The sequence below is a fragment of the Leucoraja erinacea genome, chromosome 5 (assembly GCF_028641065.1).
Source record: "Leucoraja erinacea ecotype New England chromosome 5, Leri_hhj_1, whole genome shotgun sequence".
Classification (NCBI taxonomy): domain Eukaryota; kingdom Metazoa; phylum Chordata; class Chondrichthyes; order Rajiformes; family Rajidae; genus Leucoraja; species Leucoraja erinaceus.
The window spans coordinates 70,045,402-70,072,426 of NC_073381.1; the positions used below are offsets into that span (position 1 = coordinate 70,045,402).

Here is a 27,025-nt window from a genome sequence, read left to right on the forward strand (position 1 = left end):
TGATATCACAGTTTTAAGGCTCTTACAAATTACTTTTTGACAAGGACAGATTTATTTCTGAGTGACCACAATTTTTTTACAAGTTTAGGTTCCGTTTTTAATACGGGTTTACTGGTATATTTTGTGTTTAATGCAATAAATGAAGGGGTAGTGACACTTCAAAGCTTCAGGGGGTTCCGGAATATTTTCAATTCAAAGTTTCAGATGAAAATTTTCACTTGTATAAATATAAAGAATATTTAAATATGCACTTTTCTGCATCGCGTAAACAAAGAATTTAAAAGTGAAGAGCAAAATACAAAGACCATTTAATTTTCAAGATAACAACTTGAAAGATTTCAACTTGTTTCTACTTATTGAAAGGATTTATGCATTAAAGAGCAGCCTGCAGGTACGGGATTCTTAACAATGTCGTAGAAGATCAGTTAAACTGGAACTAAATCAAACCAGGCTTATAACAACCATTCAATTATGGATATTTATAAAAGACAAACGGATTTTACACTTGCATATCTGTGGTTTTTCACCCATCTGAAGTTTATTTCCCCCCCGTGCATGTCAAATTTGATTTGTATACAACAGGCCCTTCATGCTCCTCTCCCCCAGCTTAGCATCCCCGCCCAGCTCCAGAAATAATTATTTGGAGATCAAGACCTCAAACCCAGCATAATGTCTTGGCTTGTCAGGAGAAAGTGATCCCGACATTTCTGTATGCCCTGAGCCTTGGGCTACACACCATAGGCACCACATCCACCATATCCACCACATCCACCATAGGCACCACATCCACCATAGGCACTACATCCACCATAGGCACCGCAAAGCACTATAGTTACCACCAACAGGGTTTCTGCAAGATCCTCCAAATCCACTCGAACAGCAAACAAAACAATATTTGCATCTTTTCCCAGGCCAACACCCCAAGCATTGAAGCCAAAATTATATTAGTTATATTTCATTCAGCAGGTCTGGCAAAGATACCAGATACAGTCTATCCGAAGGTCTGTGAGAAAAGTGGAAAGGTTTCAAGGATGGTCTCAGAGCCTCCCAGAAAAAAACATATTGTCCCACCAACTCATGTGAACCAATGTCATCAAAGACCCACATCACACTGGCTCTCATTTCGCTGATACCATCAGAAAGGAGCTTGTAAAATGTAACCACCATATTCACCAAGAGCCTCTTCCAAGCAACTATCAGGCTCTTGAACACCACCCGACACTAACCTCAGCAACAATTATCTTCTGTGGAATGTATCTTTGATTGCACTATGAAACTCAGTTTTTGCGCTACTATGGTTACCTGGTACTGCGGTTATTAATTTATTGTATTTTTAATTACTATATATATTTATCTGTATGTCATTCCATTTATGGGTCTGTTTAGCTGCAGCAAGTATGAGTTTCATTGTTTTGTTATTGGTATATACGACAATTAATCACCCTCGACGCTCCAGAACCCTTGGTCCAAAGTAGAGAATGAGCACTTGGGTGCTATTAGAAACAGAACACAGATGCCTTGTGTGAATACCTCCCAAACTAGCCACATGCCAGCCCTGTCAAACATCTCTTGCTCAACATTTGACCGTTTCTAGGTCCTCTATTGGCTTCATCTGGTAACTCCAAACCCAAAGACTGGAGTTTAGGCAAACCACGTTTATCCCAGACAAATTGGCTTTGATGTAAGATCATAAGATCATAAGAGATAGGAGTAGGATAAGGACATTCAGCCCATCAAGTCTACTCCGCCATTCAATCATGGCTCATCTACAGTATCTCTCCTGGACATCCGGTGGCGCTGTTACTGGCTGCCTCCGCCCATGGTCTGGTTGTCTTTTTTATTTTTTGTTATATTTAGAGTGTGTTTTTTTAGTTTTTTTCAGTATTTTATGTGGTGGGAAGCGGGTAGGATAAGGGGGAAACCTTCCTTCAGTCGCTTCCTGGCGAGGATGCGGCTATTATCCGAGTTGCATCCTCGCCCCCCCCCCCCCCCAACGTGGCCTACCAACTGGATTGGCGTGGCCTTTCCTGCCGGGACCGGACCAGAGCTCAACACCTGCAGCGCTGCGCTTGATACATCGCGAAGCATGCGAGGCCTTACCTGGGATCGCCACTTGTAGCTCCGGAGTGTTGGGCCGCTGCTCCAACATCGCGGAGCTGTGGGTGCGGAGCTCCCAACGTGGGCTGCGCTGACTTTAACATCGCGGAGTCCTGGGACCCTTTGCCGGGGGTTGCCAGCACGAATCACCGCCCAGCGCGGCCTGTGGACATTGGGTGCCGCGGACTCCGGTGGAAGGTGGCCGATTCAGAGGTCCAGGCTGCTGAAGATGTTCTCCAGTTCCATCGTGCCCGGCGAGAGGGCCTGAACATAGGGTCCCCCATAGACTACGGGGTGCTCGGGAGGTCCCGACCACTGGTGAACATTGGGGAATATCAGTGAAGAGGTTAACTGGACTTTGGTTCCTTCCCTCAAAGTGGGGAACTTTGAGTATAGGAACAAAGAGGACCTTCTGCAGTTGTACAGGGCCCTAGTGAGACCACACCTGGAGTATTGTGTTCAGTTTTGGTCCCCTAATTTGAGGAATGACATTCTTGCTATTGAGGGAGTGCAGCGTAGGTTTACAAGGTTAATTCCCGCGATGGCGGGACTGTCATATGCTGTGAGGATGGAGCGGCTGGGCTTGTATACTCTAGAGTTTAGAAGGATGAGAGGGATTCTTATTGGAACATATGATTATTGAGGGTTTGGACACACTAGAGGCAAGAAACATGTTCCCGATGTTGGGGGAGTCCAGAACCAGGGGCCACAGTTTAAGAATAAGAGGTAAGCCATTTAGAATGGAGACGAGGAAGAGAGTTGTGAGTCTGTGGAATTAAACATAAAACATAAAACATCCACCACAGTGGGACCAGCACTTCCCGCTGTGATGGAAGGCACAAAAGATCAGTCAGTCGTCCTCATTCTGTGGACCCGTGGTTGGGGCCCTGAACCCTCCGCAGTCGCCGGAACGGGTGGCCCGATGTACGGATCCTCTCGCTGGGATGATGGAAACTCCGACGTCGGGACGGATCGGAAGCCCCCGCAGCTCGGAATTCCCAAATCGGCCGCTTCATACCAGAGACCACGGCTTCACAATGCCAAGTGCACAGGCCCAGCGGTCGGGGATTCTCTCCTGACGAACCGCGGCGAAGGTCGCAGGCAGCCCCACGATGGTAAAGTCCATGCCACGCCCGCGGCTGGAAGCTCCACAGACCGAGCTCCATGATGTTAGAGCAGGCCCCCATGGTCGGAACTCTAACACTGGAGCTCCGTGATGTTGAAATCCACGCTGCGCCTGCCGCTGAAGCTCAAGGCTCTGGGCCGGTCTCCGGTCAAAAAGGCTGCACCAATCCAGCAGATAGGCCGCAAGAGGGGCGACAAGCGACACGGTGAGAAGTCGCATCTCCGCTGAGGTAGGTGACAGAAAACGGTTTCCCCCATTCCCCTGCCAGCTCCCCCGGCATAAGTCCCACCGAGAGACACTAATACATACATTAGGACACACTAAAAATAACAGAGAGCGGAAAGAAACACACAAGCTGCTGGTGGGGCTGCCACACGTGGTGCCATCTTGGGAGTAAGAGTTGAAAATTACTTTTCAAAAAACCAACACGATAAAGAAAATGTTAAAAAATTTGAAATGGAGTAAAACACCCAAATCTAGTTGATTATATTAGATTAATCGGTACCTAAAAGGACACACGCTCTTCTTAATGAAATTAATAGGAGCTCTGTAATAATTAGCAAGTATGTGCACAAACATACACATTGAAATGGAAACTAAACTATAATCAAATCCTTTCATTTAAGTATTCATGCAGACAAAATATGTTATTATGTTGAAGTAAGAATTAGAAGTTTACTTGTAAGTTTGTTACGTAATATTTTCAAATTTCAATTAATGCAATTTACCAAAAACAAATCAAAAAATTATTTCCTGGAACAAAAACAGAAATGCTGGAAGAACTCAGTCCAGTAGTATCTAAGCAATGAGGAACCAGAAATGATGGAGCATAACCTGAAACATTAACTGTTTTATCTGACCACTCTTGCTGTTTGACTGGCTGAGTTCATCCAACATTTTTATTTTTGTTTCGGATATTCAGCACTTAGTTTAGTGCAGTTTAGGTTAGAGATATAGCGCGGAAACAGGCCCTTTGTCCCGCAAGCAGAGATCCCCGCACACTTACATGATCCTACACACACGAAGGACAATTTACAATTTTACCAAAGCCAATTAACCTACAAACCAATGTGTTATATAATTCCAAGGCCCAAATATTATAATAACACCAAGCGCATTGTGTTTTATTAAATAAAATCTGGTCCATGAATCAGTTTGCACTTGAAGGCACACTTATTGCAGGAACTCTGGATCTGCCTTAAATGCAACCCTGCAAGTGCATTTAACACTAGGCAATGCCAGGCAGCTTAGTGGTCAATGAACAATAGATAGTTTACATACTTGGTCAGATACTCCGCCACTTCAACCTGGACTTCCACTGTTACGCCGATGACACCCAGATCTACCTCGGCACCAAATTCCCCACACACCCCCCCCCCCCCCCCCCCCCCTCTCCCATATCAACTCCTGTTTGTCAGCTATAAAAACCTGGATGCAACATAACTTCCTCAAACTCAACAGCGATAAGACAGAATTCCTCCTCAGAGGCTCCAAAGCCACACTTGGCAAAATCAATAACCCCACTCTCACCATCGACGGCACCACTGTCTCCCCATCTCCCCAGGCCCGCAACCTTGGTGTGATCTTTGATTCCACCCTCTCCCTTGAGCCTCACATCCGCCATGTCATTACAGTCTCCTTCTTTCATCTCCGCAACATCGCCAAACTCAGACCCTCTCTCACACCTCCCGCTGCTGAAAGACTCATCCATGCCTTCATCTCCTCCCGTCTGGACTATTGCAACTCACTTCTCCTTGGCATCAGCTCCACCTACATCAAACGACTCCAACTGGTCCAGAACGCAGCCGCCCGACTCATCACCCACATCAAATCCTGGCATCACGTCACTCCAGTCCTCAAACAACTTCACTGGCTTCCCATCTCCCACCGGATCACCTACAAAATCCTGATCCTCACCTACAAAGCCCTCCACCATCTGGCCCCCCCATACCTCACTGACCTCCTCTCCCCCTACCAACCCTCATGGTCCCTCAGATCCACATCAGCCGGTCTCCTCTCCATCCACTAGTCCAACCTCCGCAGCTTATAGAAACATAAAATTCTTAAGGGATTAGACAGGCTAGATGCAGGAAAAATGTTCCCAATGTTGGGGGAGTCCAGAACCAGCGGTCACAGTTTAAGAATAAGGAGTAGACCATTTAGGGCTGAGATGAGGAAGAACGTTTTCACCCAGACAGTTGTGAATCTATGGAATTCTTTGCCACAAAAAGGAGTGGAGGCAAATTCCCCATTTCATTGGCCCAGCCAAATGAAATCTGCCTACTTTATTGCTGCAGACCAACAACAGCGATTTGTACCTAGAATAATGAACATTACTAATTGTCCTCTGCCAAGAGTCAAGAGTGTTTTGTCACATGCACCGACAGAGAGAGTTAGAAATAGCTCTTCAGGCTAACGGAATCAAGGGATACGGGGAGGAAGCAGAGTCAGGTTACTGATTTTACTTCGGAGTCACGTGAGTGACTACGTGAAGAACCCGTCCAGCATGCATGCGCGACATGAGCATTCACTTAGTGCAACAGCGACGAACGGGAGTACCGTCGCTCCCGCTACAAGCTTGAAAGAACGGACCGTCAGGTAAGTACTTACCCACAGGTTCGAATTGCCAAACTTGCTCTTCTTTGTGCACCAGATGAAAGCTGGAAAGAGCAAAGCAGCACAGAGGAAAACAGCCCCCGTTCGACTCCCGGGAAGGAGCATCCCATCAGTGGAGGGGGTGAGAGGCGGCACCTGGACCGCACACGCTGCGGTCCACAGACATGGGTACCGAGCCGAGCCAGTCCGCTAGAGATGCCTGACCAACAGCAGTGGACTGGAGGGAAATCAACATACAAACCGGCCGGTAACCCCTGCATACTCCGACAAGGAGACTCGCCGCCCGAGAATGGCAGAGGCAGCCGCCTGAGCAAAGTTGGCGGCCAATCATCGGGCTGGAGACAGACACACGGAAGACGGACAGGCCGGCTCATTCAGAGAGCGGGCACTTCAAACTACCGCCCGAGAGCGAGAAAGTGTCTGTCTCCAAGCCTTAGACAAAGGTCATGGAGTAAAAAACTCCAGCGAGACTTGCCTCGGGAGCTGGGGCAAGCTCGCCAAGGGAGCACAAACACTCCCGCTCCAGTGCATTAACAGCACTGGCCATCGCCCTCATCAGAGGAGATCGGTGGCGACCAGGGCTGGGCTGGTCAAGAAGAGGGGTCACTGGCTGAACAACATCGGGAGTATGCTTGAGGTACAGGATCAGGAAGAGCTGCTGGGTATGAGATACCGCTACGTGGCTACACCACGAGCGAGATGGCTGTTACAGCCTAATCTGACGGCCAGCTTACTACCTGTCTTTTCTAAAAACCTCTCCAAGACAGGTAGTCATGAGGCGTTGGACTTTATCACGCCTCCCCAAAATTACATTTGCTCGAAGTGCCTACTATTATTTGGGGGTACATTGAGCAGGACATTTAAAAACCCAAAATCTTAATTTGCATTTGATACCCCTGACATCGGCTATCATTTTCCCATGCTCATTCCAGAGGGGCAGGGTAGTCTGGCAAAACACCTGAACCTACTGTTCAACACAGTATGCAATCCGCAACCTCTCGAAGGAAGTCATAAAACCTGCCCTCAACCTAAAAAATTCACACGACTGTGAGAACACCAATCTCACAACCACAGATCCTGCTATCTGGCAAAGTTACCAAACCAAGCCTAAAAACTGGACGAAGTGTCCAAGATATTCGGCATCATGAGGGCAGGACCTGGAATGAGCAAACCACACAAAACCAGACAGCAGTACCTCCATGCATCCACCAGTAGGCGTCTACTTTATGGTACTGGTGAAAGCTCAGGGCCCGCATGTCAGTCCCTGCAAGCCTTTTCAGGACAGGGCCCAGAGCGGGCCCCGTGGAAAATGCGCCACCCCCCCAACAACACCATCCCGACAGACAAGGAACCAGAAACCGAAGAAATGAACACACCACTAAACAACAGTGAAGGCAGATGAGTGTGGTTCCTACCATCACATAAAAGGTGAAGGGTTTGTACTAACAGGAGGGGGGGGGAAGGAATCACACCTGGGTTTGGAAGCATGAAGAACTATCACACTTGGTAGTTATATACCAAAAGTATTCAAGGATAAAAATTGAATTAAGAAAACTTGCCACCAGTTCAGCATGCACCCCATAGGGGTTTTTCCCTCCAACTAAAAAGGAAACATGAGGGACAAGCTGAACTGGAGAAGACATACAAAAGGGTCATAAAGAAGTCTAAATATGAACCTTTGGAACCGTATTAAATTTACCAAAAAACCCAAAAGATGGTGAATGTCGCACCATCATTGACTTAACCACTTAATATTTTCACCAGGTATACACACTTCAATGGAAAACTTTGTAACTGCCAAACGTGGATTTCCTTAGGATACTTTATGGTAGGCATTGACTTAAAAGATACATACTATTCAGTACCCATTCATAAAGATCTTCGGAGATACCTAAAATTTACTTGGATGGGGTAATTATGGCAGTATAAATTATTGACTGATGGGCTAAATATGAGCCAAAACTATTTTCCAAGATATTCAAACCAGCCCTGACACTATTAAGGAAACATATTGTCATGGCATGTCGCGATGATATTTAACGACAGACAAAACCATGGAAATAGCTAAATCAGCAGCATTAGCTACTATAAACTTATTTAGCCTGGGCTCTGTCACACAATCCAGATAAATCTACGTTGACACCATCCACAACTATGGACTATCTGGTATTCAATAACTCAATCCACTTGTCTATAACGTTGCCAAAAGGAGAGTCAGCGTAATTGGCACAAACCCGTAACAAATTAATGGTTAACAATCAACCAACCATTCGACAAAGTGGCAAGAGTAATTGGGAAATTAGTAGCAGCATTACCAGCTACTTAACTTGGACCTTTCCATTGGAGCTAAGGTGCTAGTGTTTAAACAAAATAACCCATATCCAGAACAGGTGGTAAATGGACTAATCTGGAGTCATCATCACTACAGACACTGGACATAAAACCTAGTTGGAAATGTTGGCTGCGTTCTATGGGTTAAAAGCATATTGTTCAATAGTGCACCTTTCGGCATGTTCATTTATAAATTGACAATATCACAGTGGTGGCATATACTAAACCACATGGGCTGAATAAAATCGATATCATGTGACAAATTTGATTAACAATTTGGTAATGGTATGTCGTCAAACATATTTGACTATCAGCAACTTACCTACCAGGTGAGCCAAATACTATGGCAGACATATTAAACCAAAGTATTTGCTGAAATTACAAAGCAATATGGAACACCAGATATTGATTTCTTTGTATTCCGATTGAATCATCGCGTACCGATGTATGTCGCATGGGAACCAGACCTTGAGGCAGCGGCAATGGATACATTCTCGCTGAACTGGGGGGGGGGGGGGGATCTAATCTCTGTTTTCTCCCCTCTTTCTACCTCATCAGTCAGGTACTACGGCCTCATTAGTCGGGTACTACGCAAAATACAGATGGACTCTGCTTCAGGTATTTTGATAGTACCCGACTAACCGACAGTCATGGTTCCCAGTGGTCCTCGAAATGGTCATCGAAACCCCAATGACTTTCCCAGTAGACCAGACTTATTAACTCACCCGGTATCAGGCATAAGCCACCCATGCCATGATAAAATCAAACTACTGGGTTTGCAGATTATGAAAAGGCCACTGCTGGGCCTGGGATTGTCAGACAGCACTATCAACACGATGACAGCATCCCACCGCATGTCCACAAGGAAACAATACTTGTCGAACATCAAGAAGTGGGAAAGATACTGTTCGAATACAGGAACTACATATTCAACTACTACAATAACCAATGTACTGGAGTTCCTGGCAGTCCTTCACCACAATGAAGGACTCAGCTACAGCGCCATTAACACAGCCAGAAGTGCTCTGTCAGCCTATTAAATTCAGGCACCAGGACAACAGGCATCTAATCTCTATGTTTTCTCCCCTCTTTCTACCTCATCAATCAGGTACTACGGCCTCATTAGTCGAGTACTACGCAAAATACAGATGGACTCTGCTTCAGGTATTTTGATAGTACCCGACTGGCCCACACAGCCACAACCACTAGGGTCCCAACCGCTGGTGATCAAACTCATGAGAGGCATATTCAACTCTAATCCCCTAGACCTAGATACACCCAAATCTGGGATGTCAGTGTGGTCCTGACGTACCTTAGGGGATGGTCACCAGCCAGGTCCCTCACCCTGGAACAGCTAACCCTGAAGACGATCATGCTGATGGCACTTGTCTCAGCACAAAGAGTCCAGTCCTTCCATCTACTACGATTGGACAATATGGTTATAACACCAGACCGTGTCTCATTTACCATTCAGGGGCTGGTCAAACAGAGCAGACCAGGTACATCAGGTCCAGTCATGGAATTCTGGGCATACCCACCTGAACCACGGTTATGTGTCATGACCCACTTATTGAATTACATCGACACAACAAGAAATTCCCGAGGGAGAGGAAAAGCCTTATGGGTCAGCCACAAGAAACCTCATGATCGGGTGATGAGCCAAACTATCTCAAGATGGTTCAAGCAGGTACTGGGAGCTGCTGGAGTAAATACTAACGTGTATAAATCTCACTCCACCAGGGCAGCATCCACATCGGCGGCTAAGAGGATGGACGTGCCTATGGACCACATCCTGGCTACAGCGGGGTGGTCTAGGGAGAAAAACGTTCCAAATTTTTTTTATAACAAGCCGCTAGCAGAACCTGTATCGTTTGCAGAAAAAGTATTAGAATCTGCAAATAACTTTACTGTGTTTATTTCAATTATTGTGTCTTTCTGTGATTCCGCACCGCTGTTTTGAAGTATGCCGCGCATGCGTGCCGGACGGGTTCTTCACGTAATCCCTCATCGTAACTCCTCATAAAATACAGATCAAACTTCGAACTGGCAAGTTCTCGTTTAATCTTAATATTTTGGATGATCAGCCGTGATCATATTGAATGACGGTGCTGGCTGTCATTTGCTTTATTCCAGTTCTATATCTGTGCTGAGTAAATTCTAAATCTACAAGCTTTTACTGTATTTATTTCTGCCTTACCCTGTAAGGAATGGGTTATTTTATATGCACCAGCATATTTACAACATTATTGCAATAAATAGAGCAAAACTAATGGGAGGTGGAAGTTGAGCTTCAGTGCCATTGTTTGAGGACTGTGAAAGGCCATTGTGATGTTATCACCACAGCATAATAGTGTCACAGGATTGACAGCAGATATACAATGAGGAATGGCTTCGCAAATTTAAAGAATTATAACATAACCAACTTATATTAGTTTATCTGTTAATTCCATTTTCTCTAATTCATGTTAAATGCACCTTTTAAATCAAACTATGCACATTCAACGGTAAGGGCAGGTTTTAGGCATGGAAAATAAATAAGCTTGTATAAAGCCAATGCAACATTAAATTAATGAGAGATATTTCTTCCACATATTGCTAATAGCTATGGACGAGTAGGTGAAAAGTTAATCCTTTTGTGATGAGGCTGTTTTCTGGATCATACCTGTTTCCATTTAAAAAATAAAAGGTAATGGTGCCTAAGCATCCTGCAGGGTTTCAGCAAGATTGAACTAGTGTAATGTTTCCGTGAAGAGACAGTCACAATCAGTCACAATTTTACAAATTTTAAAAATCATTGAAATTGCAAACTTTCTTTATAAATATTCACGTGCCTGATCCTAACAAGACCGAGATATATAGTAGGTGATGAATTGGGTTGGGTCGGACTTATGTACTTTATATATGTTAATTTAAATTGGTGTTGGTAGACAATAGGTGCAGGTGTAGGCCAAACGGCCCTTCGAGCTAGCACCGCCATTCAATGTGATCATGGCTGATCATCCCCAATCAGTACGCCGTTCCTGCCTTCTCCACATATCCACTGACTCTGCTATCTTTAAGAGCCCTATCTAGCTCTCTCTTAAAATAACCTGTGTGAGTTTACTCCGGGAATCTCTGGTTTCCTCCAATGCTCCAAAGACATACTGGTTTGTAGGCTAATTGGCTTGGCATAACTGTAAATTGTTCCCTAGTGTGTGTAGGATAACATCAATATGCGGGGATTGCTGCTCAGCACAGACTCGGTGGGCCGAAGGGCATGTTTCCGCGCTGTATCTCTAAACTAAACAAAACTAAGATAATTCAGCATTCGTGGAGGTTGGAAACAAAGCTAACATATCTTTCATCAGAACTAAGAACAATTAAAATGGAAGCATGCTTTGAATTGCAGTGAAGTGGGAGAGGCAGAGAGAATTAGGGGCATATCTGTAAGAGTGGCAACTCAAAGAAAGTGACTGACTCAGATGATATTGGTCGGATTAAGTAGTGTGAGATGAATGAGAACAAAGCAGAGAAATATAAAATGATGTTGGAACTGCAGGACAGGCAGCTTCCATGGAGAGAAAAGAATTGTGTTAACTATGCAACTTTTCAACAGAACAAACCAGTTCCGACACAGCTGAAAAGGCTGGTGATTTGAATCAGTTACATTTACATTTGAGTTGTTAAGGCTACCTTACACCTAGGCAGATGTGTGATGCTGTTCCTTGAACTTACCTTGGGCTCCTTTGGATCAATATAGGTGACCAAAGCTGGATGGGTGAAGCTGGGAGGGGGACAGATAATTTGTGGTGGGGAACAGGCAGCACTGGGGATCTCCACATGGACCAGATGACTACTTTATATATTCTAACTTACACAAAACTGTGAACTGGGTCTTTTCCAACTGGCATTAAGACAATGCACTTATACCAATCATTTCCTTAAATGAATAGCTTTCCATGCTGAGGTGTTGAACTGTTTAAACATGAAAGCATGAAATTGGGAGCAAGTGTTCACCTGACCCCTCAAGTGGGTCCCACCATTCAATATGAACATGGCTGATCTATGCTGAACATAACTACACTTCTGTGCCAGTTCCCGGCTGTCCGTATTTCCATGGTCTTTCAAACATTTATCTTAAATACTTCTAATGATCTGGCCTTCACAGAGTCCAGGGTAGAGAATTCCCCTCTGCAACAAGACATTTCTACACTCCTTTCTTCAAAGAACTGGCCCTTTATCTAATAATTCTGTCCCCTCACTTGTGACCCCACCTTTAGACTACAGAGTTTCAGTGCGGAAACAGGCCCTTCAGCCCACCGAGTCCGGGCCTACCATCAAGACACGATCTTACACATTAGGGGCAATTTACAATTTTACCAAAACAAATTAACCTTCAAACCTGCACGTCTTTGGAGTGTGGGAGGAAACCGGAACACCCGGTGAAAACCCATGCACTCAGGGAGAACACATAAACACCATACAGACAGCAACCATAGTCAGGATCAAATCCTGGTCTCTGCCGCTGTAATGCCCCTGTCCCACTTAGGAAACCTGAACGGAAACCTCTGGAGACTTTGTGCCCCACCCAAGGTTTCCGTACGGTTCCCGGAGGTTTTTGTCAGTCTCCCTACCTGCTTCCACTACCTGCAACCTCCGGCAACCACGTGCAACCTCTGGGAACCGCACGGAAACCTTGGGTGGGGCACAAAGTCTCCAGAGGTCTCCGTTCAGGTTTCCTAAGTGGGACAGGGGCATTAGGCTGTAAGGCTGTAAGGCAGCACCTCTACTACTATGCCACTGTGCCGTCCGAAAACTGAAAACTTCTTTGTTGGAAGTTTCTGTTGGTCACCGTCCATCAGTACCATCATCAACATTTCCAGTGACACACTCGAAGAAAGCGAAGGAGGAGATGGTCTGATTTTTTTCCAGCATCATTTTAAATCTTAAAGGAAGCGTTATTAAACAAGCCAGATAAATGTGAGAAGGCAGAACTAAAAATCAGCACATTGAAAACTCGACCATTAACAACGAATAATAGAGATGAAGAGTGGGAAAGTTGAATTTCTAATCTACATTGATGTCAACATCAATTTAATCTGGGCTTCATTGCAAACTAAGCCATTTAACTGCAGTTTATATGTGGTTACAAAGTGCAGTAAAGCCAAACTCATCTCACCCTCTCTGAACTTGGCACTGAATTGAATACAATTCCAATCCTTGCCTGCAGTATTTGTCACAAATGTTGTTTATTTCCTTTTTAGAGTATCTCCCTTTTCCTTGGTAAGTTTTGGTGTCTTTTCCTATATATCGTTTAACAATCAAGTGAACATTCAAAGGAACATGGCGGGCTTCTGGATTTGTCCCAAGTTGCGTGTTTCTAAATGGGAGCAAGAATTCTGGCTCTCCAACACTGTTGCAGAAATGAGATGTACCTTTTCAGAATTAAAACAAACTGCTCAATTTGAACAAGTCTGTTAACTTCCAAAATATGGCACTGACTCTGTAAGGAATGTACACTGTGCAAACTGCTCAAGCTTAAATGGTAGATAACCTGAGCCATGGAAATAATCCATTTTATGTTTTAGATTTGCCCTAATTTGATTTATTTTGCAGCTTGCTCATCTTAGTTTATCTTTTGCATATTTTTTTTTAAATCTTTCTAAAACTGGATTGCTGCAGAAATATGAAACACAAACTTTCTATGTGCTAAAACGATTGGAGTCAGAATCTGTCAGTATTTACTCCATTCACTGTTAACAAATATCATGAGAAAAAGCATTTATCTCTCTCCGAGCCCTGTGAAAAGTGAATGGCATTGACGAATATTAGTGTTCTAAAGGCAAAATCTTCATTTCCCAAATAATAAATAATCAAACAAATTTGTCAAGTGCTCTTCTGCAGGATCATTACCATTTTCTTTACCCCATAATATATTATGCTTGCGCACTATTTCCTGCAATGCTAAAATGGTGGCATAATTACTCTTCCTTTCAGTTTACTGTGCTTAATAAAGAATGTGATGTCATTATTTAAACACTACTGTCACTCTTTGATGCTATATGTTTTCACATAATTTGTTGCACGCCCTATCTCGGATTTAAAATTCTCTTTGCTCAGTTTTCAATATCAAAAAAATCAACATAAAAGTGGACTGAATGAATTTGACATTTTTGTAAAAAGAAAAGCCTTTACCAATGGTTTATCCATGCTGATTTCTCATTTCTAACTTTTTGTACCTCAGAAACAAATCAAAAAGGATAAATGAATTTCCTATTTGTGATCTGCAAGTTTTTCATATTTGTTTCTGGGCGCTGCATTATCTATTCTTTGCTAGATTTTTTTCTGTCCTGTCAACCATTGTGTTTCTCTCTCTATGGGTCTGGGTCTATCCTCATGGCAACAATTTAAAAAAAAAAATATTTGTTTGTAAAACTTGATATGGGATTAGGAGTGCAGAGGAATATGGATCTGGAGGGTAGTGAGGGTGTGTGTAAAATGATTGACACCTTAAAAGTGGTAAACATTGTAAACATTGTATTGGCTTCCACTTACTACATTACATTAAGTGCACTCTACATATTTTGCTTCTTCTCTTCAGAATAGCAAACAGGTTAACGCCTTACAAAAGATGTTTACTGCTACTTGTCAATAGTGCAACAGAACTGTAATGTCTGTAAAAAGAAATCCATTTAGTGCTATTATTATATATATTTACATGCGGCATGTATTTCAGAGGGTGAGTTTAAATCTGTGTTCTGTGGACTTAATTACAGGTATGGGTTTGGACTTATTGATGCTGCCTTAATGGTACAGCAAGCTCTTCTCTGGACCCCTGTAAAACCTCAGTGGATGTGTTCAGAAGAATTGCCTCTCAAGCCTGTGATGTGAGTACCCTGATTTTTGTTTTTGAATTCAGCTTTGTAAAGTTCAAACGCTAAAATCAAAATGATCAATGCCTAGCCATTTTTATTGTGGTAGATTTTACAAAATGTGCAACTACAAATGGCAATATGTATGGGGGCGGAACCTGGGAGAAAAGTATTTTGATTAAAGCCCTTTAGAGATGTGCAGTCTAATCAAAGTTGAAGTAATTCTACAGAAGTGGCTGATGAATGATTAATAATTAATCAATACCAGTGATGTGGCATTTTTGAAATGTAAATTTGATGCATAAAGCACTATTATCATCAATGGAAGCAGATGTGAATTACAGGGGGAGGGGGAGGAAAGAGAAATAGAAGGAAGGTGGGCGAATGTAATAAGCAAGCACGGTTACTCACTCAAAGAAGCATCTCGGCAAACACTTTGTGCTCGGTTTATTTACTGCTCTGTTGCCTAAGCTGCCTCTTGATTGCAGTGGCAGGTTTCGAGGGACATCAAATAACATAGGCAAATGCACATTGAGAGAAGGCAGATAAAATATCTCAACAAAAGGAAAAGAGACTCCTTAAGGTTCTCTTGTGTCAATGATATCTTGTGAAAGCTTCTTGGAGAACACCACTTGTTAGTTGTTCATTAAATCAGGTATTTTAAATTCTCCCCTAACCTCTACCAATTTAACTTTCTATTAATATATACATGCACATTATACCAATAAGCCACTTGGATATATTTGACCATTCAACTTTTGTATTATTAATTACATTTAAAGTTCTACACATTCAGTTGCATGGGATCATTAAATTGCAATTTTCCACATTTGAAGATTGCTTGCTTCTAGGGCGATACGCAATGATAACTATCTTCCAGGTCTATGTGTAGCATTACACTTTTACACATAGAACGAAGAATGGAGAATGATACGGCACAAGAATAGACCCATCAGCCCAGTATATCTGTGTGGAACATGATGCCAAGACCATCCCTTATCTTTACACTTTAGATGTTGTAGATACAGCGTGGAAACAGGCCCTTTGGCCCACTGAATCCGCGCCGACCTGCGATCACTCTGTGCAATTTACAGAAGCCAAATAATCTACAACCTGTATGTCTTTGGAGTGTGGGATGAAACTGGAGCAGCCAGAGAAAACTAACGTGGTCACAGAGAGAACGTACAAGCAGCATGCGTAGTCAGGATCAAACTCGGCACTCCAGCGCTGTAAAGCAGCAACTCTACTGCTGCACCGTTTTGCCGCCCTGAACAAGGACAAGATAAGAAACCCTTAACTACCTGTGCATAATCCATTATAACATAATCCATAAAATTCATAACCCATATCCCTCCATACCCTGTATATCCATGTGCCTAGTCTTAAATTGGCGAACACATTGAGACCATGCCCTCTCGTTCTGGACTCCCTTGTGAGAGAAAACATCCTCCCCACAATTATTTTCTCGAGGCCCCATGGGATTTTTGTGCATTTCGGAAAGATTACCTTTCACGCATCTGAACGTCAGTCAGTAGAATTCCAATGTATTTAACCTTTCCTTGTAGGACAAGTTTTCCAAACCTGGAAACATCTAGTGAATATTTTCTGAACCCCTCCTATGAGATAAATATTTCCTTAAGCAGTTGGACCAATACTGTGTACTGTATTCCTGTTGTGGTCCCATCAATGCCTTGTATTGTTACATTAAGATTTCCTGACTGTTATACTATAACCTACTGGAAACAAGTGTTAATGTTCCATGAGATTTCCCCATAACCTGCTTGATTGGTATGCAAGCTCTCTGTGTTTTGTGTATTGGGACCTCCACAACCCTTTGTGTTGCTATTTTCTGTAACTTCTCTCCATTTAAATTAAATTACTCTGCTCTTTTGTTGTTTCTTGCAAAATGAACACATTTACCACATTATTCACCATTTGTCAGCTTTTTCTCCCACTCATGTAACCTGCTACTTTCTCTTTGAAAACGTTTTGTATCCTCCTTGCTACTTGCCTTCCCATCCACATGTTCTGCAAATCTGGATAACTTGCATTTGCTTCCTTTCTCCAAGTCATCTATATATGTGATAAACAGTTGTAGTCCCAGCACAGAACCATGTATTCCCAGGTTCACAATCTGAAAATTCCTATTTAATGCTTGTTACTCTATCTGTGCAAATATATTACCAACACCAACATGAGGCCTTGGCCCAATATTTTGAAGATACTTTGTTGTTTATCTTCTGGTTTTTACTCAGATCTAGACTCACTCATAAAAATCTCATAAATATTTCAGACACAATTTCTCCGTCAAGAAGCCACAATGACTCTGCCTGGTTAGGTTATGATTTTCCAAATATACTGATATTACTTGCTTAAAAATTGATTCTAATATTTTTCCAACTGGACATTAGGCTAATCAATTGAATAAGGGAGATACATTGTTTGTACAAAGTACTGGAAAGAGATCGAGAACCCAGGACAACTATGCCCTGAAAGTCAGCAAGATGAAAGATTTGCTTGTTGACCTAAGGACTTTGTCCTCATGAATGGAGCTTCTGATGAGCTGATCTACATCTTTAAGTATAGGTATCCATATCACCAGCAACCAAAACGGATCCTTTCACATTGAAGTGGTCACCAAGATAGTACATTGGCGTATGTACTTTCTTAGGCATTTGAGAAAATTTAGCATATCCATAAGGATTCTCTAGAACTTCTGCAGATGTGCTATAAAAGGTATTCTGATGGGATGCATCTCGACCTGAGTATGGCAACGGCTCTGCTCCTGACCATCTGAACCTGCAGAAAATGGTGAACCCTACCCAGTCCATCACAGGCTTGTTGCTATCTTTCATTCATTCCGTTTTCATAGTGTGTTGCTATCAGGAATGCTAGAGTATAATAGTAAGATTAAACGAGAACTTACCAGTTTGAAGTTTGATCTGTATTTTATGAGGAGTTACGATGAGGGATTACGTGAAGAACCCGCTTACAACGCATGCGTGTCATTCTTCAAAGCAGCGGTGTGAGGTCACAGGAACCTATAATGATCTAACATAGTAAGATTATCAAAGATATACCAGTTTGTGATATGATCATAAGAGGGTGGGAGCGGAGGGCACGTAATCCCTCATCGTAACTCCTCATAAAATACAGATCAAACTTCAAACTGGTAAGTTCTCGTTTAATCTTACTATTTTACTTCGGAGTCACGTGAGTGACTTCGTGAAGATTTCAAAGCTCTGTGACCTCATGCCGTGGAACGAGTCCATGCTTCACAACTGCCTTGGGTATTGGGAGAGAGCATCATTAGTAAGTTTAAAACACACTTATACAAAAAATTGTGTGGTATAACGAAAAATTATATAAATATTTTACATGGAGAATCATAGCCCTGTAACCTTTCGGGCAAATTATATTGTTGAACGTAAAATGGTTTCTGAATACAATGATGGTTCCAAAAAAATAACTGGTTTATTATAAAACCTTTGGAAAAACCTTTTGGATGACCATCCTGCCATTCTGAGGATTTGGTCTGTGGGTACCTCTAGAATTTTTGCTGCGGATGTTGCTGCAGCCCTGGTGGAATGAGAGTTAAAAAACATTAGTGTCTATCCCTGCCAACTTTAGGACATATTTGAGCCACCTTGATATAGTTTGGGTCGTGACCCTTTCATGCGGTTTCTTGTAAGAGATAAAGAACGCCATTCTCTGACCTCGAATGCTCTTAGTATATTCTATGTATAATTGGATGTGTCTTGCTATACACAGTCGTTTGTCATATGGGTATACCATAAATTCAAACACTTGACCCGATGAACCTGGTCTGTTTTCTTTTATTAAATCCTGTATGACAAACACCAGTTTCTCGGGTGAGATGATCAGGCAGTCCAGGCTCAGTTTGCTTAATGGCTGGACTCGTTGTGCGTTAACTAACGCCATGAGCATAACCATCTTCATGGTCCTTTACTGAAGTGACAATGCTGTTATGCTCGTCAGCATGTGTAGAACAACACCCACTTCCCAGATTTCGGAGTACCTGGTTTTCTTACCAGGGGGTGCGTTCCCACCGTGTGCCGCTCCGTTCCTTGCAATAGGTAATTGGAGAGTGCACTTCTGGCACTATTGATGGCACTGTAGCTCCATCGATTATCATAATGGAGGCTTGTTAAAATTCCAATACGGCCAGAATGTTCTTGGCCTTTTGGTCGAGGTTGTTGTCCAAGCAGTATATGCCCCATTTCTTGATGTGTCCAAGGTACTGCTTCCGTGTTGACGGTCTTAGTGCAGATGAGATGAGATTCATCGTCCTGTCTGACAGCCCCATGCCGTGTAGTGGGTCTTTTAGACTCTACAAATCAATAAATCCATAGTCTTATGGCATGGATGACTGCCCCAGTCACTGGATGAATTAATAAATTTGGCTATGTTCATGAGGGAACATGGTTCTAACACCATCCCCTGTATGACCGAATACCATGATTTAGTAGGCCAGTCGGGTACTCTGAGAATTGCAGATGCCGAGTCTAGTTGAATTTTCCCCTAGAACCCCATTGATGGGGCAGAACGGGGGAAATACATCACCCCATGGCTTTGTTTACATAACAATGCCAAGCTGGTTTTAGAATTTTAGTAAATAATATTGGGGCTGATGTTTGCCCCTCTTTTAAGTCAATGCCTGCCATATAGAAAAACCCAGCTGACACCAAGTCTTTATCAGTAATAAGAGTATCCATCTTAAAATGAATATCTTGAACGAATGTGTTTAGGGTTGAAAAATCAATGATAATCCTGCAACCCCACTCTATTTTATTTTTAATAAATATGTTTGATACAAATTCTAATGTTCCATGAAAAGTACGCTCAATCACACCTTTTGTGTACAATTTTTGTAGCACCATGTGGGTTTTTAGATTGTTTGGTTTATGTAAGTACAAAATGCCATTCTGGTGTATGTTGTACTGGGGTTATTGGGATGAGTAAATCCTATCAGATTACCCTGAATACTGCTGAGATTATATGAATCTGTAGTGATTATATACCATACATAACTGTAGTGTTGCAACCTCCCCTCCCCCACCATCGTAGGTCCCTTTTTAACAGAATAAACCACACCCACCTACCTCCATGGTTACCGGTGGTTGTGTTATTTCCTTGGTTTTTTGAAAAGGAGGTTCTGGTTTGATATCTCTTGTTGGGGGTTGTGTGGGAGGTTGAGGCTTCCGCATCTTCCAGGGTGGCCGCCCTGGCCATACCCTAAAAAAGGATCCTGCGGGTTATATTGATTTCTGGCACTACCACTGGTATGAGCCACATTTTTTATGGCCTTGCCTGTGGCTGGTATCGTGCTCCAAAATAGGCCCTTGCGCTGGCCTAGATGAGCCCCAGTGTCTTGGCTTCGTCCACACACGGTTCTTTGTTTGCAAATGGTAGCATTTTTGGGGTCCCAGTGCTGGCTGAATGGCAGCCTTCCATATGTAGTTCAGGTCATATTGCATATTACTAAACAGAGCTAGTGCGTCTTGATGGTCTTTGGTTACCTACGTTTAGTCCAGGGTGCGGGTGTATGCTATGATGCCTTCCGTCAATCCCTTTAAGGTTCTCTGGATCTCGAGGTCCTGGTTCCTGATGTTCGTCCCCATATGCTGCCAAATGCATTGGTTTACACTGGGCACCTGTAATGCCTCACCGTTGCCAGGTGGCAGATGTCTGGCCAGTCTCTGTAAACATTTCTTGTTGGCGTTTGTGGCCAGACATATAGTAATACTATTGCCATCCTGGATCCAAGTCTACCCATGTTTGACTTGGTTAAAGTAATCAGCCACCATGTCCAGCAGAGTCCCTGCTGTGTTAGGATCATGGGACGTTGTTTTACCAGGCTCTGGCCCATCAGGGTCCTGCCTACTCTTTTTTATAGAGTTAGAGATCTCTAGGGTCCCGCACGGGGTACCCATGTGGGGCTTACCTCCTGCCCACTTGTCTTTTGTTCTGCGGACCCCTCTTGCAGGTCAGCCCAGAACTGACCCACAGTGCTCCCCTCTGATGGGGTAGAAGCATTGTGCAGCTCTCAAAAAAGGTACTGCTGCGGGTTTATCACGTTGGAGGAAGGCTCCATACACCACTTCTTCCTCCTCCAGCGCTCTCAGGCGCTGGTCGCCGGCGGTTATGCAAAGTCGGACCCTTCTGAGTCCACTACCTTGTTTGATTTGTGTCTAGCCTTACCGTTCGGCCGCATGGCTCTGGCTGGTGCAGGCCCGACATTGGGCACAGCTGATCCCACTACGGTTGATTCAAGTGCCGCTGGCTGCTGTTGGCTGCCCGCTGCTCCACGGTCCTCCTTCTCCAGCTTTGTCCTTCCTTCTGTGGAGTGGATATGGCCGGTGTGGAGGACATCTGGCACAGCTGATTCCACCTAGTCCATTTCTTTAACCCGGCTCCAACGCTCTCAGCGCTCCTGGCTGCTCGTTTATCTCAGACCGCTGGGACCGACCCCGGTACTCACGGTACTGGTCTCTCGCGGTCGTTTCAGCCGGTCAACCCCACTCTAATGCCCTTAGTTCTGGGGACTCCTGCTTATATGGTCCTTAGATAAGGGACGTATCAGATTTAAAACTGATAATAAACAGCTACTATAGTTGCTCTTAGCCAAAAGGCCATGAAGCGATCACTCTAACTAAAAAACCCGCTGGGACCGACCCCGGTACTCACATTACTGGTCCCTCACGGTGGATTGCAGCCAGTCAACTGCACTGCAATGTCCTTGGCCTCGGCGCTGGCCGTTAGCGCTGCTTCAAGCCAGACTCGCTTCCAAAGCGAGACTGGCATACTGCCCCAGCAATGAATTTGCCCCCTGTTGCGGGAGCGAAGTCGGGCACAGGTGTTTTCCCCTCCGGGAGTCGAAGTGCCTTTGCTGCTCCTGCCGTTGTCGGCTGCCGCTGCTGCACCTGCACCTGCCGCTGCCGCTGCTCCTGCCGCTGCTGGCTGCCGTTGCTGTTCTCCTGCCGGCTGCCTGCACTCCGCGGTCTTTCTGCAGCTTACATGGACCCGGTCCATGTCTGCACCTAAAGGGTAAGTGGAAGGAAAACGCAGAGTCTCTTACCTGCTGTTCCCGACTTTTAATTTTTTCCCCTGGTGAACGTCGTTCCCTCCGTGTCGGGTTCGGGCCGCTCGGACCGACCCCGGTGTTCACGGGGCTGGTCCTTCTGTTCCTAGGGACCCGCTAATTTAAAAAAATGCCAGAGCACTAATACAACCCACTGTTTTGTGGGTTGTTGGCTCTGTTTTTCCCTCCACCCCGTATGGGGTGAAGTTGGCACTCGCTCCCGTTATGGGAGACAGTGGTGCCGACTTCCGTTGCTGGCTGACTGCTGCTGTCGAAACGGCAGCTCGTCAGCCTTCCTGGAAAGAATAAGAAAAGGTAAGGAATTTTCTTACCTGTTCCACAGCCCCAGGCCCATGTAGCGTCGGTCTTTGGGGCTGTGTCGGCTCCGGAGTGCTCCCTAGTCGGTATTTTCTTCCCGGAGCTGAAGTCGCACGAACTCCCGCTAAGGGGGACTGTCGTGCCACCGGCCGTTGCTGGCAGCCTGCTGTCCTTGTCGGCGCTTGCAGACTTCTCCCCCGCCAGCTTCCAACAGCCTTCTGTAGAAAAAAGGTAAGTAAAGAACGATGTTCACTTACCTTACTGTTGCAGGTTCGAAAACCCCGCCGTTTGGGAGGAACGTCCTTCCTCCCGACAATGACGAGTTGCAATGCGTTAGCGTAATGACACGCATGCGTTGTAAGCGGGTTCTTCTTCACGAAGTCACTCACGTGACTCCGAAGTAAAATCTTGCTATTCTATTTCCCCTCTTCTATCTTCATGGAACACATTCAAGATTCGGGAAAAGATACAGGGAAAAGATACAGGGCGGCACAGTGGCACAACGGTAGAGTTGCTGCCCTCACCGCGCCAAAGACCCAGGTTCAATCCTGATCTTGGGTGCTGTTGTATGTAGTTTGCACATTCTCCTTTTGACCGTGTGGGGTTTCTCCAGGTCCCAATGCCATGCAGGTTTGTAGATTAATTGGCTTCTGTATATTGTCCCTCGTGTTTAGGATAGAACTAGTATTGGGGGTGATCAATGGCCGACATTGACTCAGTGGGATGAAGGGCATGTTTCCATGCTGTATCTCTAAACTAAACTAAACTAAACTAAACTAAACGAAGCTTGAAACCTCAGAAATCCAGACTGAAGAACAGCTTCTTCCCCACTGCCATCAAACTCTGAACCGATCACCAGAAGTGGTGCCACATGTATCATAAATTCACTGGAGAATAGCAGATTTCACATTAATTGTGCTTCGCTTGATGATTGGTGCCACTTAAAGGTTTACAGAAGCTCTATGCATCAGCATGTCACATGTACAGATAATCATGGCAGAATATTCAGGAGTATGTTGTTCATGATGTCAATCAATTAAAGAATGTGGAAAGATATTGCACACTATCATAGCATTTCCAACATGAAAACAGAAAATATTGGAAATAAACAACAGGTCAGCTGGGAGCTGTGGGGGGATAGGACATGTATAAGCAAGACAGCTTACACCTTAACCAAAGTGGGATCAATATCCTTGATGGTACAATTGATGGATGTTCTCATGCATCCACGAGGGGAATAGGTAAGGTAAATGCACAGAATATTTTATCCAGAGTTGAGGAATCAAGAACCAGAGGACATAGGTTTAAGGAGAGAGGGAAAGATTTAATAGGAACCTGAAGGGCAACTTTTTCACACAAAGGGGGTTGGGTATATGGAACGACCTACCATAGCAGGTACTATCACAACATTTGGACAAGTACATGAACAGGAAAGGTCATAAGGACATAATGTGATATGTGATAGGAGGAGAATTGGGCCATTTGGCCCATCGTCTACTCTGCCATTCAACCATGGCTGATCTATCTCTCCGTCCTAACTCCATGCTCCTGCCTTTTCCCCATAACCCCAGACACCCGTACTAATCAAGAATCTGTCCATCTCTGTCTTAAAAATATCCATTGACTTGGCCTCCACAGCCTTATGTGGCAAATAATTCCACAGATTCACCACCCTCTGACTAAAGAAATGTCTCCTCATCTCCTTCCTAAAGGAATGCCATTTAATTCTGAGGCTATGACCTCTAGTCCTAAACTCTCCCATTAGTGGAATCATCCTCTCCACATCCACTCTATCCAAGGCTTTCACTATTCAGTACATTTCAATGATGTCTCCCCCCTCATTCTTCTAAACTCCAGCGAGTACTAGGCTCAGTGCTGTCAAACACTCATCATATGTTAACCTAAAGGTTTAGAAAGATATGGCCCTAAGTTCAGGCAGGTAGGAATGGTGTAGATAGGGCACCTTGGTCAGTGTAGGCATGTTGGACCGAAGGGCCTGTTTCCATGCTGTGTGACTATGATTCTATACACCTTCTTCCATTATTGGAGTGTTTAGTTGTCTTCTGAAACACTGGCATTCTGCCTTTTATCAGCTGCTATGACTATCCAATCGAAATGTTTAACCCACATTCCATCCCAATTTCTTGGAGAAAGATCCTCAATTCAACTTTAAAAAAAATAATAGATGTGAATGTGAGGGTAATGGATTAAAACATTAGGAAGACTACATGGTGGGTAAAGGAATTTGTGACTACTTGTTTGTCACCAGCACTGAACATTAAAGAGCAGACAATGCAAAAGAAATTCACTCCTTACCTCATTCACTCCTTACCAATTCATGCAATCTTCTGAGAGATCCAGGGAAACAAGGAAGGAAACAGACCTACCAATTCAGGGACATTTGGTCAAGAAATATTGGTTACAAAATGCAATACTGAAGAAATTACACAAGATCTCACTGTTATTATTATGTTTTAGAATCAAATAGTTTTATTTGTTTTATTTTAGGCATGGTTTTAATTCCCGTGATTATTTTTGGTTGATTTCTCACACATTATATCAACAGAATTGTTCCAGTAGGCGATAGTGTGCATCTCCATCTCACTACGGATGCCTGTGAGGCCACAGCTAGAGCCATCAATACACTGGAGCATGTGCAGGTTGGGGAAATAAATTAATTTAACATTACGCGATGATCACTTTTTATTAGTCCAATAAGTGTTCACCAGCTTTGAGTTGAGTTTATTGTCACTTGTACCAAGGTACAGTGGAAAACCTATGTTGCGTGTTAGCCAGTCAATGGATAGACGGCACATAATTACAATCGAGCCATCCACAGTGTACAGACACAAGATAAAGGGAATAATGTGAAAAAAACATTGTGCAAGATAAAGTTCAGTAAAATCCAATGAAAGATAGTCCAAGGGTCTCCATTGAGGTAGACAGTAGATCAGGACTGCTGTCTGGCTCTGTAGCTGTTAATAAACTTGTAGAGCATAGAGACTTTTCATCAGAAGACAATAACTTTCCCATAAATGGTAAACAATTGTATAATTGGTTAAATATTGCATGTTTCATTTATTATACATAAACTCAGAATTTCACACCGACAGAACTTTAGGATGAACTACATGCAAGTCCCCATGATATGGTCAGTGTGATTTATAACTCAGAGAGCACAATACAGTTTGATTAACTGTTGCACTCCCAGGCAAACTGAGAAAAGGGCAGCATGGCCATTAAATGGTGTGGATCTGGCAGACCATTCAAGATGAGGTAGATTCCCCGATGCCAGGTTTTGCTGTTAAACAGGAATTAAATAAATTAGTTGATAGCTGTTGTTAGTTTTCTGATACCTAGTTAGAGTCATAGAGATGGAAGCAGGGCAGTCGGGCCAACATCCATATCAAGCAAGATGCCCTATCTAAGCTAGTTCCATTTACCTGCATTTGCCCCATAACCCTCTAAACTTTTCCTATCCATGTACCTGCCCGTGTCTGTGCTGCACCTGCTACAGGTGGCGGTGGGAGGAAAAAGTATGCATTTTGCTCTGGGCCCTCGTCATCAGGTTGATGAGCCTTGGCCCTTCTCATTTCTTCTAATACCCTCAGTCTCCAGAGGTCGTCTCATAGCAAGAGTCTCTAGAGGTCCCATTTATAAGCAGCCATCAGAAGACAGCGATTCCCTTCTTATTTCCAAGTGGATACTGCCATCTTCATAATAATGCCATTATAAAGAAACACTAGACTAAGTGGGACCCGTTGGGTCCCAGTCACATGGGAGGCCAGGTCCCCCAACGCAATCTCTTCACCCAACGCAATATTCCACCACTCACCCGTTCCCCCAACGCAACCCGTTCCCCCAACGCAATATTCCACCACTCACCGATAGCCCCTAACTGCGCAGGCACGGCTCATTTCTCCTCATACCCGAGCACTCCCTTCCCCTCCTTTTCATGTGTTGGAGGGGAGGAGGGGAGGAAGGGAAGGGGGGCAGGAAGTGGGGTGGGTGGCGGGGGGTAAACTAGCATCTGCAGTTCCTTTTTCGTACAAGCCCTACACATTAATATGTAGTTAACCCATCGACACTTGTTTTGAGTAAACACTTGTTAAGCAGTAGTTGGCTTCTCTGCACTGAATATCTGTATGTCACTTGTAACCCTTTTTAAAACTATGCAATTAAATTATAACTGGCAAGTATAGAAGGATAATGATGACTGATTTTAACTGGATATTCACCCTGTTCTCATTGTTAAAATCAATTTGATTTTTCACATATGTGGATCCAATGCCATCTTCTTACATTTTCTTACAACATAGAAGACAATCAGCCCATTAAATCAGCTTTCATCAATACCATTCCCCAACATATGTCTCTGTAACGTATTATTTTCCATGTGCCCATCAACTGCTCCAATTCATCTGCCACCCATCTGAACTGGGCGCATTACCTACTGGATAACTTTCTGACTTCAGTCGCATTCCTGGGAAAATACTAAGGAAAAGGGCAATTCCAAACGGTAGGCAAGAGAAAGAGCAATGCTGATCATTTCTCACACATTTCCTATTGACTGGTCTTTAAACA

General features: G+C 43.9%; 1 protein-coding gene and 1 pseudogene across 1 annotated transcript in view; one reads left to right on the plus strand and one right to left on the minus strand.

Annotated features, from left to right (window-relative positions):
* LOC129697375 (PC3-like endoprotease variant B) overlaps positions 1-27,025 on the plus strand; it is a 1,319,937-nt gene that overhangs the window by 1,152,288 nt on the left and 140,624 nt on the right. Inside the window, exons 17-18 of the mRNA XM_055635860.1 lie at positions 14,926-15,036; positions 25,008-25,101. Coding sequence (XP_055491835.1) covers positions 14,926-15,036; positions 25,008-25,101 — 205 coding nt within the window. The remainder of the gene's footprint in view (positions 1-14,925; positions 15,037-25,007; positions 25,102-27,025) is intronic.
* On the minus strand, positions 21,583-21,686 carry LOC129697749 (U2 spliceosomal RNA; annotated as a pseudogene).